Raw genomic sequence first — 16,681 nt, 5'->3', positions numbered from 1 at the left:
CCTGGCATCTTCCTCTGCAGAGTTGAAAGAAAGCGTTTATGCTTAAGACACCCCTGTAAATATAGGTTAATGAATGTGACAGCAGCCATGCTGTGAAGCAGTACTCACGCTGCATGGGCTGAGGGCATTCTGTCAATAGGTGAGGAGCTGGACTAACCTCAGCAGTTGTCTTTTCACCCTGAGGTGGCACCAAGCTTGAAGTAAAAGCACTGTTATACTCTGTTTACATTCCCTGTGGGAACATGACTTTCAACATAGGGACAGCACTCGAAAAATTGCTCAGGGTAACTCACCATGGACAATGAGCATGCATGTGTCATGTGATCCAACGCCTGAATCTGAGCAGTCTAGTGAAGGCAAAAAATTTACAACAAACTTAGTATAATCAGAGTAGTGGCGGAAAAAGAGAGATGTGTGCTTTGCTTTTCAAAAAGTAGTAGCTGTTGTTCACATCAAGCCTTCTCTGCAGCCTCACTGTTCTGGGGTACACCAGGGAATAGAGTAGTTCCTGGTTTAATTTAGAGGATCCTGGAAGCATAATGGCTCAGATTCTCCATATATGCTACAAATACGCCAGTCCCCAGCTTCACCCCAGGCATGCTTCCCACCTTGTAGTTTGCAATGAGAGAACTGAATCTCTTTTTCTTGCACCTTTCCTTAGAGTAATTGTTTCCTGACCCAGCCTGCAAGGGGGCTCTGATGCTTTGACACTGGATAAACGTTACAGTGAAACAAACTTGTGAACTATTTATGGTTCTTTGTAATCTTTTTTTCCCCATCAATTCAATTTATTCTCAAAGAATAACATCTTTCTGGAAGGATAATTGCAAAATATCTACCAAAACCAAGTCAAAATTGGTAACAACAAATCCAACAACTATAAAGTAATAAACACTTACTAATCAGTTGCCTGAGATTTGTAACTTTTATCACTATTCTGAAACCTGCAGAAAATAATTAAAGCAAAACATAATCTTTCTGACACTGTAAAAACAAAAAAGTATGAGAGACAGAAGGAAGCAGTCTCATGTTACAAGCTAACGTTATTCAGATTACTATGAAAGAACGAAAAGGAAACATGTAGCCCATCTTGACAGTCTGATGTACATGTTGTCTGGTTCACACGCACAGAATGGGTAATACAAATGCTGGTCTTTCTGACAAGACTCACTGGAATGTGTTTTAAAGACCGTGGTTTAAAGTGGTGAGTTCTGGCTACGTACCTATCAAGCTTGACAGCTATATGATTTTTTTTTCATATACAAGAATGGTAAGGAGACACTAATTCTAAGGCAATGCTAATTCTTGAATGCACATGTTTTCTCATTTGGATAACCTTTGGTAGTCTCAGGGAGGTAGGTGGTATTCTGAAAATGAAGGGGACTTGGTACTGTCTGAGTGAAGTCCTTTATAATGCATTTACTGATGGGATCAGGGAGAATGGAGTGTGCAGGACTTGGTGCGTTGATGAAAAATAAGCCTTCTTAGTTAGTTCAGCTGTAATATATAGTAAAGAATTCCAGTTCTTTAAGCTTTAAGCTTTCTTCATTGGTTATGTTTTCTGCACCTCCTGTTTGCTCTTATTTCCTTGACTTGTCTTATAATTAGATATTGGCCTCATCTGTGCCCAGTGCCATAAAAATGAATGATTCCCAAAGCTGTATATCCGTCCTGTCACTAAATTCCAGCATAATATTCATCTTTCTGAAAGAGCGTTAAGTTATGATGTAATTAAGTTTTTAACTATTAATAATTATCTAGTGACCCACTACAACATGGAAGGTCCCCACCTTTCCTGAAGAAGTCTAGTCTGTTATTGTCCAGGGATTTTCAGAAGTTCATACTAGCACCTGCTCCATGACAGGCTGACTTCTAACTTCTCTGTTGTGACCTGCCCTCTGAAGTGCATACAATCTTCCAGCTTTTAAATTTCCTCCCTATTCCACCATCCAAATCAATACTGAAAAAAGCTGAAGATATAACTGAGCAAGTAGTGCAAGACTGCAGAGTTCTGTTGTGAGTACCGTTTGAGCATCCCAGAGAAAACTTTGCTAATGACATGTTCTTACCTCCAGTTATAGTTATAAAATTCAGCACCTGCAGTAATATAAAAATTGGTTGCTCTGAAACTGCAGTCTTTGATAAATCAGAAGCATTATCTAGAAACAGACTGAGAAAGCCAGGCTTTATTTTTTAACACAAGAAATATCTAAGGATGTTTGGATTCAATATATGTTTAGTCAAATATAAATTTAGCTTTTATATAAAAAGGGACAATATTTGCTCCATATTTTTATGCTTTCAGCTGTATAGGAGAGTAGGTTTCAAGTAGCAGTATACTCATTGCTTGAGTTTTATTAAATTTATTTTTTTCTGAATATTCTGAGCAGTACAAAAGAACAGGCATCTCTTATTAGTGAAGTCCATAAAGAACATCTACACTGGCAATGATCGTGCTTCCAAAATTTGAGTTCTAGGAAGTAAAAAGTATAATTTCTTCTGGAACACAGAGTGCATGAGAGGGATAGAGGGATTGAGATATATATGTATATATATATATATATGTATATATATATATATATGTATATATATATATATATGTATATATATATATATATGTATATATATATATATATGTATATATATATATATATGTATATATATATATATATGTATATATATATATATATGTATATATATATATATATGTATATATATATATATATGTATATATATATATATATGTATATATATATATATATGTATATATATATATATATGTATATATATATATATATGTATATATATATATATATGTATATATATATATATATGTATATATATATATATATGTATATATATATATATATGTATATATATATATATATGTATATATATATATATATGTATATATATATATATATGTATATATATATATATATGTATATATATATATATATGTATATATATATATATATGTATATATATATATATATGTATATATATATATATATGTATATATATATATATATGTATATATATATATATATGTATATATATATATATATGTATATATATATATATATGTATATATATATATATATGTATATATATATATATATGTATATATATATATATATGTATATATATATATATATAAAGCCCATATAATATATAACAAATGTTTTCTTTCTGATAACACTTTTTACTTTTATGTAGCACTTTTATCTGTTTATGCACAAGTCTACAAAGTAGGTTTATATTTTGGGTTGTGCATTTTGCTGCACTAAATGGTAAAAGCCAACCACTGTTGCTTCCTTTTCACTGGCTAAAGCCATTGTTAAAATTAATAAGTATTCTACTTTTTCCAAAATTTCTGCTGAGCTTCAGTTTTGCCATACTCTAGTTGTTGAGCATAACTGAAAGATCAATGAAGTAGTATAGAGAAACACACTACAATCCATGGCTATAGCAGTACTCTAAGGGAGACAAATAAAACCAAAGAAATTTGGAGAGAATTTAGGAATTTCTCCTTATGTCAACCTGCTGGATCCAGTTATGGAAGGATTTTTATAGCAGGCATGGAAGAGTTGGTGTTGTGGGTTTTGTAGTGATTCAGGAGAGCAACACAGACGGTCAATTTTATTTTCAATTAGTTCAGTAAGATTTTTTTCCCCCCCCTCAAAACTTTAATTACTAAAAAAATGCATTCTATCTAATTTAGTAGGTTATATACTACAGCATCTTGACTGATCAATGACATATCACAGTATGCTGGCAGTGTTCTTTTCACCGAGTCTCACAATAAAACCATTTTGATTTAAGTCTCAAATACTAACTTCTTTGTACTAAAAATGAAACTGATTTAAATGATTTCATTGAGCAAAAAGAAAGTACTAAAATCAGTGTTCTCTTTGTAATCCAGGCACTGTCCCTTCTGAGGTGACTAGGAATTAACCCAAACGCGGACTGAACAGACTATGAAAGAAAAGATGTGCATGCTACAGAGACTCACAAAGTGCACTCCTTTAAAAGGAAGAATGGCTCGGTATGTAAGGAGAAACTTGTTTATAATCCAAGTTTCCTACAAGACTGAGCAAGCCACCTTACTTTCTCAGTTCTTCTATCAGAAAATTGGAAATAAAGCAACTAACTACCTTTCCCTTGCGTGCTTTGTTTTTAAATTAGAATGTAAGTGTGTTAAGAGGGACACTATTTTCTGCTGTATTGCTTTTACAGTATTGGAGTAAGACAAGTCTCTTTAGGGATCTTTAACCATCACAATAAAACATATAGCAAACAGCAGTAATATCTTGCTTAACTGGGCCAGTTTTCTTTACGGCTCTGAGGAAAATGCTTGGGATTCCCAAGACCTGACTGATTTGGGTGGACTGTTAAATGTAATAAAACTCCTCAGCTATGACTTCAAGATCCATACAGGCCAGACAAGGGCTGGAGCATTAACAGAGGCACAGCTCTGCTGAGCACGCCTAACTTGCCACAAGGCACAGGAAGGCAACATGCACTGGGGCATGTGCAATGGAAATAACTCCGCCCCCACTCTCCCCCTCCCCAAATCCCATGACTAAGACAATTTTGTCTATCTATCTGATGATGGAAGGGTATGTTTTGAGAACTCTTCAGTTCTGATCATGTTAGCTAGACATAGTGCATATAGGCATAAAGCCACATGGATGCCAGGGTTCGACAGGCCTTTTACTATTGGTTGACTTTTTCCCACCCCTGCATAATCCTTTGTGGCCTTTGTTTCTTGCTTAACGATGATTCATTTTACATGCTTATGGTACTATTTATATTTCCCCTTCTTGGTTCATTTCACAGCATTCACCTCTAATGAGCCAGTCAATATAGTACACTTTGATTTTCAAAAAGCTTTCAAAAAGCTTTCTCATCAAATGCTTCCAAAGAAAATGCACACATTGGATAAGAGGGAAAGTCCTTTGAGGGATTAGTAACTGGGGAAAGCTGAGGGGAAGGGAGGGAAAACAGTAAGAAGGAAAAGTTAATTTTTGCAGGCTGAGTGTTACTAAGAAGATTTAGTGACATAAGTGGCCTACCTCAAGCTGGGTCATGTTCTGTTCAACACAGTTGTAAGGGGTTTGGGTTAATAAGAGTGTGAAGAGCTTACAGATATTTCAGTGGACTATGAAGAGTTAAAGAAAGTTTTCACAAAGCAGCCTGACTAGGCAATAAAATGGAAGATGAAATCGGTAAGCATAAACCAATATCATTACATGTGCATTAGAGATGTATAAAACCAGAAGTGCTTCAGCATTGCATCATGCCGTTGGACAATCATTTTATGAAAATATTAGGTGCCAGGAGGTTCGGAGGAAGAGTTTCAATTTTTTCTATCACAGATACATTTGGAAATATTTTTGTCCTTAGTGATGACCCTGTAATTGTAATCCTACTGATATAATTGTGGCTGCATTAATGGAAGACTACCCAAATTTGTTTTCTTTATTGTTTTTTAAACTTTTGTCAGTTTCTGTATGATGATCAGACTAAGTATTAACCTTTTCTGACTTACCAGAAAGCTTTTTTTAAAAAAAAAGCATACAACTTCTTGGTTTCCTGTTAAATTGGAAAGATATTTAGAGGAAAATGTCTCTTAAAGAAATCAGAAATCAGGGGATGCTGTTCCAGTTGGCTGGAACAGCTGGGAAACCAACTCCTTTCTTCAGCTCTTTCTGTAAAAGAAGGCTCTAGAGGCCCTTTAACAGGTGGTGACTAGCTGAGAACAGAGGTAGGTAGCTTTCCAGTGGGTGCAAATAACTGATGGAGGAATAACAATGTCCCCAAATTCACGACTAATTTGATGTCCTCTCTTGCCTTCTTTCTCCTTGCAATGTTTCCAGAACTCCATGCATAGTCAGTAAAGACTTATTTGAAATTGATGTGTACATTACACTACTTTAACAACATGCACCTCATCTTTGTGATTAGCTATTTCTGCTAGTCAGCTTTTGCACTGCATCTGAGAAGAGTTCATTAGTGACTCAGAATTACTGCTGCGAAGTCCCATCCTTCTTGTTTATATATATTGGTAACCCTATTATACAAGCGCTGGTGGTATTAGAGTACAAAAAACCATGCTAATACAATTCCCCCTAATGGCTATACTTCAATAGTAAATTGCAATGAGTTCCAGTTGGATCAATTTCTTCATACTCATCGTAATTCCTTCTGACCTGACTGATAATTGAATCTCCTTCCCCTTCCCAACTTGCTAATGGACGAACATACAGAGAAGAATGGTTTAGAGTAATGTAGACAAGAAAAATGTTCATTATGCAGAATGAAGACTATATCTCTTCTCCACTCAAAGTTAGCCACTGGTTCTCAAGCAGATTGCTTGGGAATAAACCAGAGGTGAGGGAAAAAAAGGGCTCAGAAAAGCTTCAGGTTACATATAACCAGTGTAAGTAAAATATTAATGTATTTAAAATTGGGGGGTTAATCTTTTTGAGTGGCAGTGTAGGTTTAAAAGAGAAGAGTGATGTGAAAGAGTACAAGAAACACCAACTCTGCCCTTCAGAAGGCGACTGAAGTAATGATTCTTTGAGGTCTGATCTCAGTCCAATACATTTATAAGACTCTTCACAATTGCAGTAATAAAAATGTATAGGATGGAATATATTATAAGGGGGATACACTGCAATTCTGAATTTAACCAATTTAACCAATGCGTCATAGTGTTGTTTCAAATTAAATTAGACTTCAAGCTTTGCAATCAGTGTTTTCTTAGGCACTTTTCAGCCTTCATAGTGTTCTAAGGATGAAACTTTAATATATTTTCAAGAATAGCATTTAATGAAATTTCTTTATAATTTATTTTTAAAGAACGTACAGTGAAGTAATTTTTATTGTTATCATGTCAAAACTGCTGTCAATCATAATGGAAAACCTGTGTATGTATTGATTTTTTGCTGCAGACATTAATTCTATGAGGAATTGTTAAGTGAGGGATGGAGAGGAAAGGAAAAATAACTGGAAGATTTATATATATTGGAGGTGATCTATGTCCATATAGGGCTTACATCTTTGCCAATCAGATCCTCTTGATTTTCCACAATCCCCCAGGGGGCTATACCAATGGTGCAGATCTTCCCTCGAGATTTTGAGGCATGATCTTTCAGTGCATCTCCAACATGCCGAATGACTCCTGGGAAAGAAACAGCATAAAATAGAAATTCATAATTATGTCCTTTTTGTTTATTGTGGTATGGATTTAGTATAGAATTCTTTTTTAGGGAACACCTATGCATATACTTACAATTAAGTAAAGCTATGAATATATTCCTATTGATTATTATTACAATAATGCTGTAAGTCCATTTTATTTAATCTAAAAATATTAAATTAAGTAGCAAGAAAAAAATTACACAGCTTTAGAAATAAGAATGGAAATGTTGACAGCTGACTGTAACTTGTTTATCTGCACTTGTGTTCACAAACATATGTGCGTGCAAGCATTTGTATCCTTCCCAAGCATAGAAAGAAGCACAGGAATTAAAAGAAAAACCCAAAACCTCCCCAAAAGTGTAGCTTGCACACAAACGTTCCCTTCTGTCTGAATAAAGGATGGAAATGTGAAAACATCATTACACTACTCTGTGGTGAGCTATTCTACCATTCTTTCCAAACAAAGTCAGTCATCTGAGATAGCTTCCAGCAGAGTATTAGAAAACCAGTGAGAAAACAGAAATTAGTACAGAGAGAATGACTGCCCCCCGGCTCTCTTCCAAGTGCTTTCTGATAATGCTCCTTGTATGCTTTAGGCCAGCTTTGTCAGTGTTTCAGTGGTAACTCTGTGAGGCAGACAAGTGCCATTGCTCCTTCTTTTTCATAAAACATTTTTTTTACCTGTGTATCAATAACTATTTTTGTGATGTGGCTGCACTGAAGCAGACCAGTGGATTTGCTGCGGATGTTATCTGTTACTCAGTTTCTGTGTTTGCTTCTTGTTCAGATTCCACAGTTTCAAGATGGCTGGATTGGAATTACAACAGTCACACAATAGATGTGATTTTAGCTGTAGTTTTTCTGCACCGTAAATGAACCATGTAAGAAAAAAAGCCCACAACCTAACAAATCCTCTAAGTCCTGGAGTCTAATTTCCTTCCTGTGGTGGAAAAGGGGAAAGAAACCTCTGTACCTGCAATCAGCTATGAATTAAGCTATGATCCAGCAACCCAAAGGATTCAAAGCAGAAAATCTATGCGGACTGCAAAAAATTCTGCTATTTAGAATAAACAACTTTTGGCATGACATGAATATTCAGAACAACTTGTTTAAGTCATTTAACAGTCATGGTTATAACCAGGTATGCACCATCCCTGTCACATTACTGATTCTCAGTCCAAGGGCAGTATTTCAGGATTTTTCAATTATACTTTTCCTTAAGAGAAATCTGATTTAAAAATTCATCATCAACAGAACAGACTGTACTCAGAAATTCTCAATTTGTACAGTTTCACATAGAGATAAAACATGTAATTTTCACCTACACAGTTTGCAAACCTAGCCCCAGAGCAATCAGCTGCTTTGCTCCAGAAATCAAAAACAGCAATAAGAGGTAACTGATAATGCAGAACTGCTTCTGGAATTATATGTTTTTAAAATAACACAAAGCAACTTCAGCTTCATTGTTTTGTCTTGGTAATTTTTGATTACATGAACAAACATCCTTTTCAACAGTAACTATGTTGACTTTTCTGGTTCATTTGTATTGTTTTTGCATTTGCAGCTATGAAGATTTGAAAAATGGTATGAAGCAGTCGTACATTTGCCAAATGCAAATGTTGTAGTCAGTCCTTGTTTACAAAATTTCTGTAGTTTGAAAGTTCTACAGTTCTTGTGGTAACTCGCTGCAATGAGTGTACAATACCTACAGTTTTCTGATGTGCTTTTAACTTAAAATTTATGTCTGTCTTCGCCATCGTCACTACAAGAGTATCTGGCAACTAACACAACTATTATCACCACAGTACGCAGGTCAACAGATAACTTGATTTTCTTCCTTGTTCTGCAGAGATGTGGGGAATATTACATACATGTGAGCCTGTCTATTTACCTATCTAATACTCCAGAAGCTATGCCTCTTCTTTGTTATTTGTATTGCTGCTGTGATAAAACTGAATATTGTTTTAAATTTGATATGCTCTGGAAACTAAAACGCCCAAGAATCCTATTAAGCATTCATATTCAAATATGTAGGAGTTGATCCACAGTGCACTAAAATTAATACATGATAGAGTGATTACAATGTTTTCCATAGGCAGTAAGAAGATACACTCTGTGGGATTAGTAAAGTAATAAATTATAACTCCGTTACTGCAGCAAATGAGAATGACAAGAATTTACAAGTACATGTCCTAGCTCAAAACTTTTTGCATTTATCTCTAGCAGAACACTTTGACTTTTCCCTGACTCTCTCCTCCTTTATGCCTCCTTCAGGGAGGGTAACTGGGAAGCCACTGCCCAATCTTTTTTATCTGTGGAACTATGTTTTGCAGCTTATTCCCAAAACCTACATGCCGTCTCCCAGCAGAGCTGGGCCAGCTGCTATCTTGGGTCAATAGGACACCCATATGGTATGTTACAGATGTTCTTAACTTTGAATAGAACGACAATGTTATCGCTCTTGCTGCAGGGGTAATAGAAAAAAATTAGATCAAGCTGTCTACAAGAAAGGAAAAAGTGATACTTATTCACAATAAAGTTTTCCACCACATCCACAAAACAGAACCTTTTTTCCTTTCGTATTTCAGATCATCTTATAAGATAAAATAAAGGTCTTTTCTCCATGAACATATTTTCCATTTTAGGTAATAAGAGTTCGACTTCTTTGGTTTCTGGTTAGTAGTCCCTCCCTGCAGCTTACTGTTGATCTTATAAAGTCTTCACTGGCAATATACTAATATAATTGCCTCACAGGAAGCTTTATTTTCAGCTCCCCAGTGTGCTTTTCATGCTTTAGCAAACCTTTTATTCCCTGGTAGCTGCCAGGCTGGTATGAACTTGGCATTTTCTTGTTTGCACATAGTACAGCCAACACTAATAAAATAAAACATGGAATGGCTTCTTAATCTCATCAGTCCTAATTTTTTTCTGTGATGAAATCTCCTAGATGCCACTGTGCTTTCATTTCAATGTTGCTGTTACCTGTGTTTACTCCTCCAGTGAATATCCACGCTCCAGTTGTCATAGCAGCCTTAATGAGGCCTTTTCCAAAGACTTGCTTGAGTTTTGGCTGAAGTTCAAAGTTCTGAAGGCCCCCGTGCACAGAGATGAGAAGTTTAGGGAGCTCAAGCTGCCACTCTTTGGTCATCAGATGCAGAAGAAGGTCAGGCTTTGTGTCAAAAGACACACGTACATACTGCAGAAATAAGGGCAGTAGTAGAGAAAAAAAGATTGGTTATACTCTCTGGTTCCTAATATATATGATCTATGCCCAATAGATCACTGAAAAAAGGCAACCTTTATGACAAAAGCATTGACTAATTGTTAACCTGATGAATTTTTCAAAAGTTAGGAAACTAGGAATAATGGAATGCTTGCAATTCACAGGCTGGACAATTTTCCTTTACTTAGGAAATTAAGTCATTAATTGTTTCAATATGTTTAGCAATCCCTGAAAGAAAAATATCTTTAATTTATGGATGCAAAAACTGGAGCAAAAATTTAAGTGGTCTGCCAAAGATGATCTAGGTAGTCAGAGTCACAACTGTGTGTTCACTAGTATCTTATTTTCAAATTAACAAAATCAAATTCTCAGAAGGTAAGAAATAACAGAAACCAGCTTGGTTGTTCAAGCACACATAAGTTTAAACTGAGCAAGACTATTAAATAGGTACTTTTCAGATGAACAAATGCTAACATGACTTACAGACTGATTTGTATAGATTCATGAATTTGCCTAACAAGGCACAGGACCCTAAAAGTGCTCTGAAACACATTTACACGTTTCCAGTTCTTGGCTCTTCTGTGCTACGTCTACAGCATTTTGCCTCAAGGGGGATCATGCCCATCTGTGTGTGCCCAAAGATAACAACTGTCTTCCAAATTTCTACAGCACTGCCATGTGCACACATACCTGTGTCTTCCTGACAAGCCTTTCTCTCTGGGCTCTTTCTCCTGCTCTTTCTGTTGCTGATGTATGAAGGGTTTCACAAGGCCCATGACAGGGCAGATGATACTTTTCTGAATTCTAATTGCATAGCAGAAATGGTCCGTAAGAGGATAAAATTCTTTCTATAGCTGGTAAGATCTGGAAGGACCCTCTTAGTTGAATAAGATAGGTTATAGAAAGCCACTCATCTATCAAACTTCTGATTGAACGAATGCATATAGGGTTACTTCAGTAGTCTTTCCCTTGACGGATTGTCAGCACAGCCATCTGGTGTATAACCCAGGTACCTTTGCTTTCAGCCAGAGGAATGCATAGTTCTAACTTATTTATTGTAACATGCCAGGTAGTATAATATCCACATATATTACGTAATCATTTTGTCCCTTTTTAACATGTCTGATCAGTATTTCTTGCCAAAAGATTGTTCTTTTTTAGTAAATTGTATGACAGCAAAGTGGACTCCTTTCTAGTTGAATAAGAAATAAGGGCTTGACTTTTTTCCAGCAGAAATTGTTAATAGACCAGTTTCTTTGCAAGAATGGGTTATTGCGCAGTGAGCAGCCATTCTTAACGTTTCTGGAAGCAGAATCCCATTTGGGCAAGTAGTCAGAGGGAAGCAAGGGTGTCGCAGTCAAACTGAAAGCTGAGCAAGAACTTGGGAATGCACATTCACCCCAGTGTATCAGTAATGTTCTCTGCAGCAGCCAGGCAAATTCATAACAGCTAATGGACAAAGAACATACAATATTCATGTCTGGCAAGAGCATAATGTACCCTCGAGTTTACATATAAATGAACTGCATCCTCAGTAGCTACCCATTCAATTTTCTGCATGGGAGTTGAGAAAATCTTGCATGGCACCTGATCCCATTGACCAGATGGTGAAGCTAACAATTTTGATTAGGATTCGAGGGCTGTCAAAGTTTTAACACACCAGAGGGGTTGTAAGGAGACTGATCCTTATTCCCTTTGCTCTGCCCTTAGGGAGAGCTGAGGTTGCAAAGGGCAACACCTTGTTAACATTGCAGGCATTAATAGATAGATGACATCCTTCAGGGGGCCTACATGAAACCTCTGCTGGTCAAACTATGGAGATTATGGTTTGAGATCACTGGTACCTTACTCTGTTTTTTGGTGAAGACAGACTGGGAATTTTAAGAAGATAATTAAAGTGAATGCATATTAGTAATGGCCATACAAAATGCAGAGGCCACTGCATCATCTGGGACGATATTAAAATGAAGGTACAAATGGCATCAGATGTGTATTATCTAATCCAGCCAGTGACTGTTTTTTTCATTCTTTAGCATTGTTTTATACCCCAGAATGTGTGATTTCACTGCCCCTACCTTCTTAAGCCTGCGTATTAATTGGCAAAAATATCTTTCATTTTCTTATCCACTAAGACCTCTGAATTCCAATAAATATAAATCTATATAGTCAATCATAAAGTTAGCAGAAATATTTTCTTACATTCGTTTGAAATGTAGACACCTTTTATTACGAACAAGTGCTTGTTCTTTATATTGTAGGCAAAACCCCTCTATACTTATGATAAGAATTCCTTTTGCTTTATAAAGAAGAAATTTAAGCAAAAATAAATCTGAAAGTTTTTTTCATGTAAATTAAAATTTAAATCATCATGGATAAGCTTCACTGTTTTAGAGGTTTTTTGAGAAGGGCAATGGTGCCAAACATCATGATTTTTCTTCTGTGCATAGACCTCAATTTTTGTGACTGATTAGCTTTTGCTCTTACAGAAGCCATTTTCAGTTTGGTATGCTTGGGATTACTCTTTTGCCATTACTTAACATGTTAACTAGTAAAAGAGAATTCTTTTGTCATCACTTTCAAAGTATGCATTAAATTATGAATAAACACTTTTAAGGCCATTTTTGTCCATGTTAAAAATTAATTTCTTTCAATCTCGTAGCAGAATATTTGACCTTTTCAGTTTTTGTTTAGAATCTTAATGAGTATTTCTGCCGTTCCTGAATTCTTTTGCTATAGTCTCTGCAGGCAGATTTAAAATTTAAATGTAAATCTAAGCTAAACCACTGCTCTGTTACCCTGAAATTCCATGTCTGGTGTATCTGTCAGCTGTAGAAATGATCAGTTCTAATGGCAAATGATTTAATCCCTTCTTTATGGGAGGGGCATATGGATAGGACGCAAGACTTCAGTTGTTATGTGTCAGCGGAGCAGGGCAAGATAGGAAGCAAAAGTACAGTTTTGAACCACAAAACCTGCAGACTGACCTGACTGACATCAGCATAACACTGTGAAATGATAAATCATCAAGTTCAAGCTGTCATGCCCATTTGACCCCTAAACTAGCACAGAAGTAGTCAGCAAGGCTGCCATTTGATGCCAATAGTTGTTTCACTTTTTTATCAAGTGGTTTCCTAAAAAATAACTGTCCTCATCATCAGTAAAACAGCCAGATGCTTGCAAGTTGAACTCCAATGCCCTAGGGCAAAAGTCAAAGTTCCTCAGTGGTAAAATTACTACTCTGTTACTCAAGCACAGCTGTCTCATTAGAGTACATGGTGAATGATTGCAGATGAAAGTCTCAGTGAATAAAATAGATTCAGAATTTTGTTGTATTTCTTCAAAGACAATTTCTTCAGAAAACATTTTGTGATCTGCAGTCTAATGTTGCTCCTTTGTTTCTCTTTGATACATGCAGATACTGGGTGGCTATTTCACCTATCTTGAATAAGATTCCATCACTGCAGACATTTCTTCAGGCTAAAGACTGATTCCCTCAAATTGTGATTGTCACATGAAAAATAGGCCTGATGTAATTCTCACTGAATTCAGCAGAAAAACTGTCACTTAGACTGAAACCGGACTGGTTCCTTGTAAGTTAGTATTCTTAACTTCTTAAGGCCTCACCCAGGTTGCACTAAATAGTCACTGGAAGGACCCTCATTGATTTAAATGGGCTTTTCTGTGTTATTTCCCCCTTTTCTCAGTGTAGGACACCATCTTTTAAATTCTGTAAGTGTTCTTTAATTATTGAGTTACTATAATCAATAATAATAATAATAATAATAATAATAGCTGCCTTTTTCATGGTTTATGCAAGTTACAGGAATATCTCTTTTTTCTCTCAAAAGCACTGATGACTTTTAAGATCCTTTTTACACAGTTTTGATAAAACTGAATGTATTTCAAAAGCAGAAATATGATTTTTTATGTGGCTGATTTCCAAATATCCTTAATAAACTAAAATGTTTTGAGGATCTGAATATTAGAAACTCTGTCTAAGACACTGTTTATGTACATTGGAATTCTACTGACGTTCTTTCATGTTTCCATGCACCATAAGAAAGGTTAAGCTTATACCACTGATGTAAACTTTATTTCTTCTACAGCTGCAAACATATGTTAGCTTTTTATTGTGCATGTTAAATGTATCATTGGAATGCATTCAATTAGGAGGAATGTATTTAACTCACTAAAGCTTTTCAAACAGCCATCTTCCACCTAACCTTGAAAAACCATGATCAAAGAAATTTCAGTTCTGTAAAGAGTGGTCCTTTTAAAAAGGTTGATATGGAATCCAGGCACACCAATTAATGAAGGAATGCCAAAGGTTTTTTTTGTGTGTGGAAAGGCAGATAGTAAATTTAAAAAAATTGGTTTAGTTTGGTCACAGGTTCAGTGCAAAATGCATCACAGCAAGATTGTCTTAACTGGTCCACTAATGACCGGAATCTATTTTGAAATTGTTCAGAATGTTGCTCATAATTGGAATGGAATCACTTGCATTAGTCTAATAATTGGTTTCAGAGTTAGGGTAATAAATTGCCAGTATATAGTTAGATGAACTCATCCATGTTATTTCTTGAACTACTGAGAGCGAACTGACATAAGGAGATCACATTTTATTAGTTTTCCTACCTTTTTTTAATTGACTGATTTATTGCAAAAGCTGTTAATAAAGTTTACATATCTTCACATGCCTCTCAGATATTTTTACAGTTGTCAAAATTGCAAATCTGCCGTAAAAACAATATAAATGTGAACAGCAAAACTGTTAAATGTGTTTCTTAAACATTAATGGGATGAACCATTTGTAAAGAAAATATGAGATTGATAGAGATCTAAAACCCACAGTGTTGCCGGATCATCTGTGGTTACACGAAGACTGTAAGAAAGGCCTCTTTAGTAACTGATCTCATTAACCAATGTTATCTAACCTCAGCTATATGTTTCTATATAATCTGCTGCACCCTCAGCTATTCACATTATTGATTTAAGTAGCTTAGTGCAGCCCCACTGAAGATACTTTAACAACTCAATGGTATTAGCAAAATTCATGCTGTTTGAGAATTTTTGTTTTATGGGGGTATGGAAGTGGAATTATTGGCACAGTCAGTTCTATTGGCAATATGTAAACCTACATCGCCTTTTCTGTTTTGTTCCAAATCCATGTGTTTTATTATAATTTCAGTGTAATTTTCATTTTCACAGCTAAAGATGCCATTGTTAATTGTCTGGTGGCAACTGATATTATATCACTGCATTTGTAGCTTGCAAATGTACATGCAAAGTATACATATATTTACTATCAAATTTATATATATTATTAAAATCTAATTCAGTTACTTCCAACAGAGGAAATAATTATCTGTCAGTCTTACATCCACTAATCTGTTCCATTAACTACCACTTTCCTAATTATAGATCTGAGGTTACGGTTTCCATTAATAAATTCCATCTCATTCCTTGTAGCCTGATTCAGAAAAATTTGCCAATTTTGCTGTTAGCACAGACCAAGATAATACTACTCAGTTCTGTGTTTCCCTTGCTTAATAATTTTCGTGTGTGGGCATCCATTTCAGGAAATAAAGTAAAGAACAGGTGGTGAATTTTATGCCAAATTCTTCACCTGAGGCTTTCCTTGATGTTGGTCAGCTTGCTAAATCTTGCTGCTTTATAGGGTTATGTTATTAGCCAATAGGCACAATATTAATCTACCTTGTATGCTATAGTGATATTTGATGTCCAGTAGCTAGAAAATAACTAAGTAATATATTTTTAGAGAAGAACAAATGTCCATTTACCATGTTTTCTCCCTTTTCTCTCTCTCCCCCTGCCCCTGTTGGTGTTCCAGCTTCTCTGCTTTCGGGTTTGAAAATATATTGTCTGAACAAGAATGTTTCCAAGGATTATTATGTACTTGTTCCTTTTTCCAAGCCTTATTTTTCAAGACAATGTAAATGCTTTTTTCCCCCCTCCTCTGCTGGCAAAATTGGTTGGTTGCTTTGACTGAGCAAACTCTTGGCTTTCACAGAAAGCTTTTGATTTGGTAAGTTTTATTTATTATGGGAAAGACCTTGTACCCAGTAAACTCAGAGATAGGAGTTTCATTCTTTCTATTAATAAAACTGCAACAATTAGTTAGGCAGCTCTTTGACTATAATCTACCCTAAAATAATGTTTGGGGCTGGAAATATGTCCATAAGGACACCTTCATACTGTTTTCAGGGACAAACACCATAGTGTAACAAA

General features: G+C 35.5%; 1 protein-coding gene across 1 annotated transcript in view; it reads right to left on the bottom strand.

The window, feature by feature from the left end:
- TRPM3 (transient receptor potential cation channel, subfamily M, member 3) overlaps window positions 1-16,681 on the bottom strand; it is a 432,332-nt gene that overhangs the window by 127,291 nt on the left and 288,360 nt on the right. The window contains exons 8-9 of the mRNA XM_009328179.1: window positions 10,192-10,405; window positions 7,065-7,189 (exon numbers count right to left, since the gene is read on the bottom strand). Of these exons, the coding sequence (XP_009326454.1) occupies window positions 7,065-7,189; window positions 10,192-10,405 (339 nt within the window). The remainder of the gene's footprint in view (window positions 1-7,064; window positions 7,190-10,191; window positions 10,406-16,681) is intronic.

This window comes from Pygoscelis adeliae, unplaced genomic scaffold, assembly GCF_000699105.1.
Source record: "Pygoscelis adeliae isolate BGI_AS28 unplaced genomic scaffold, ASM69910v1 Scaffold45, whole genome shotgun sequence".
Classification (NCBI taxonomy): Eukaryota; Metazoa; Chordata; class Aves; order Sphenisciformes; family Spheniscidae; genus Pygoscelis; species Pygoscelis adeliae.
Note: the sequence above shows the minus strand (reverse complement) of the source record. Positions and strands in the feature narration are given on the sequence as shown.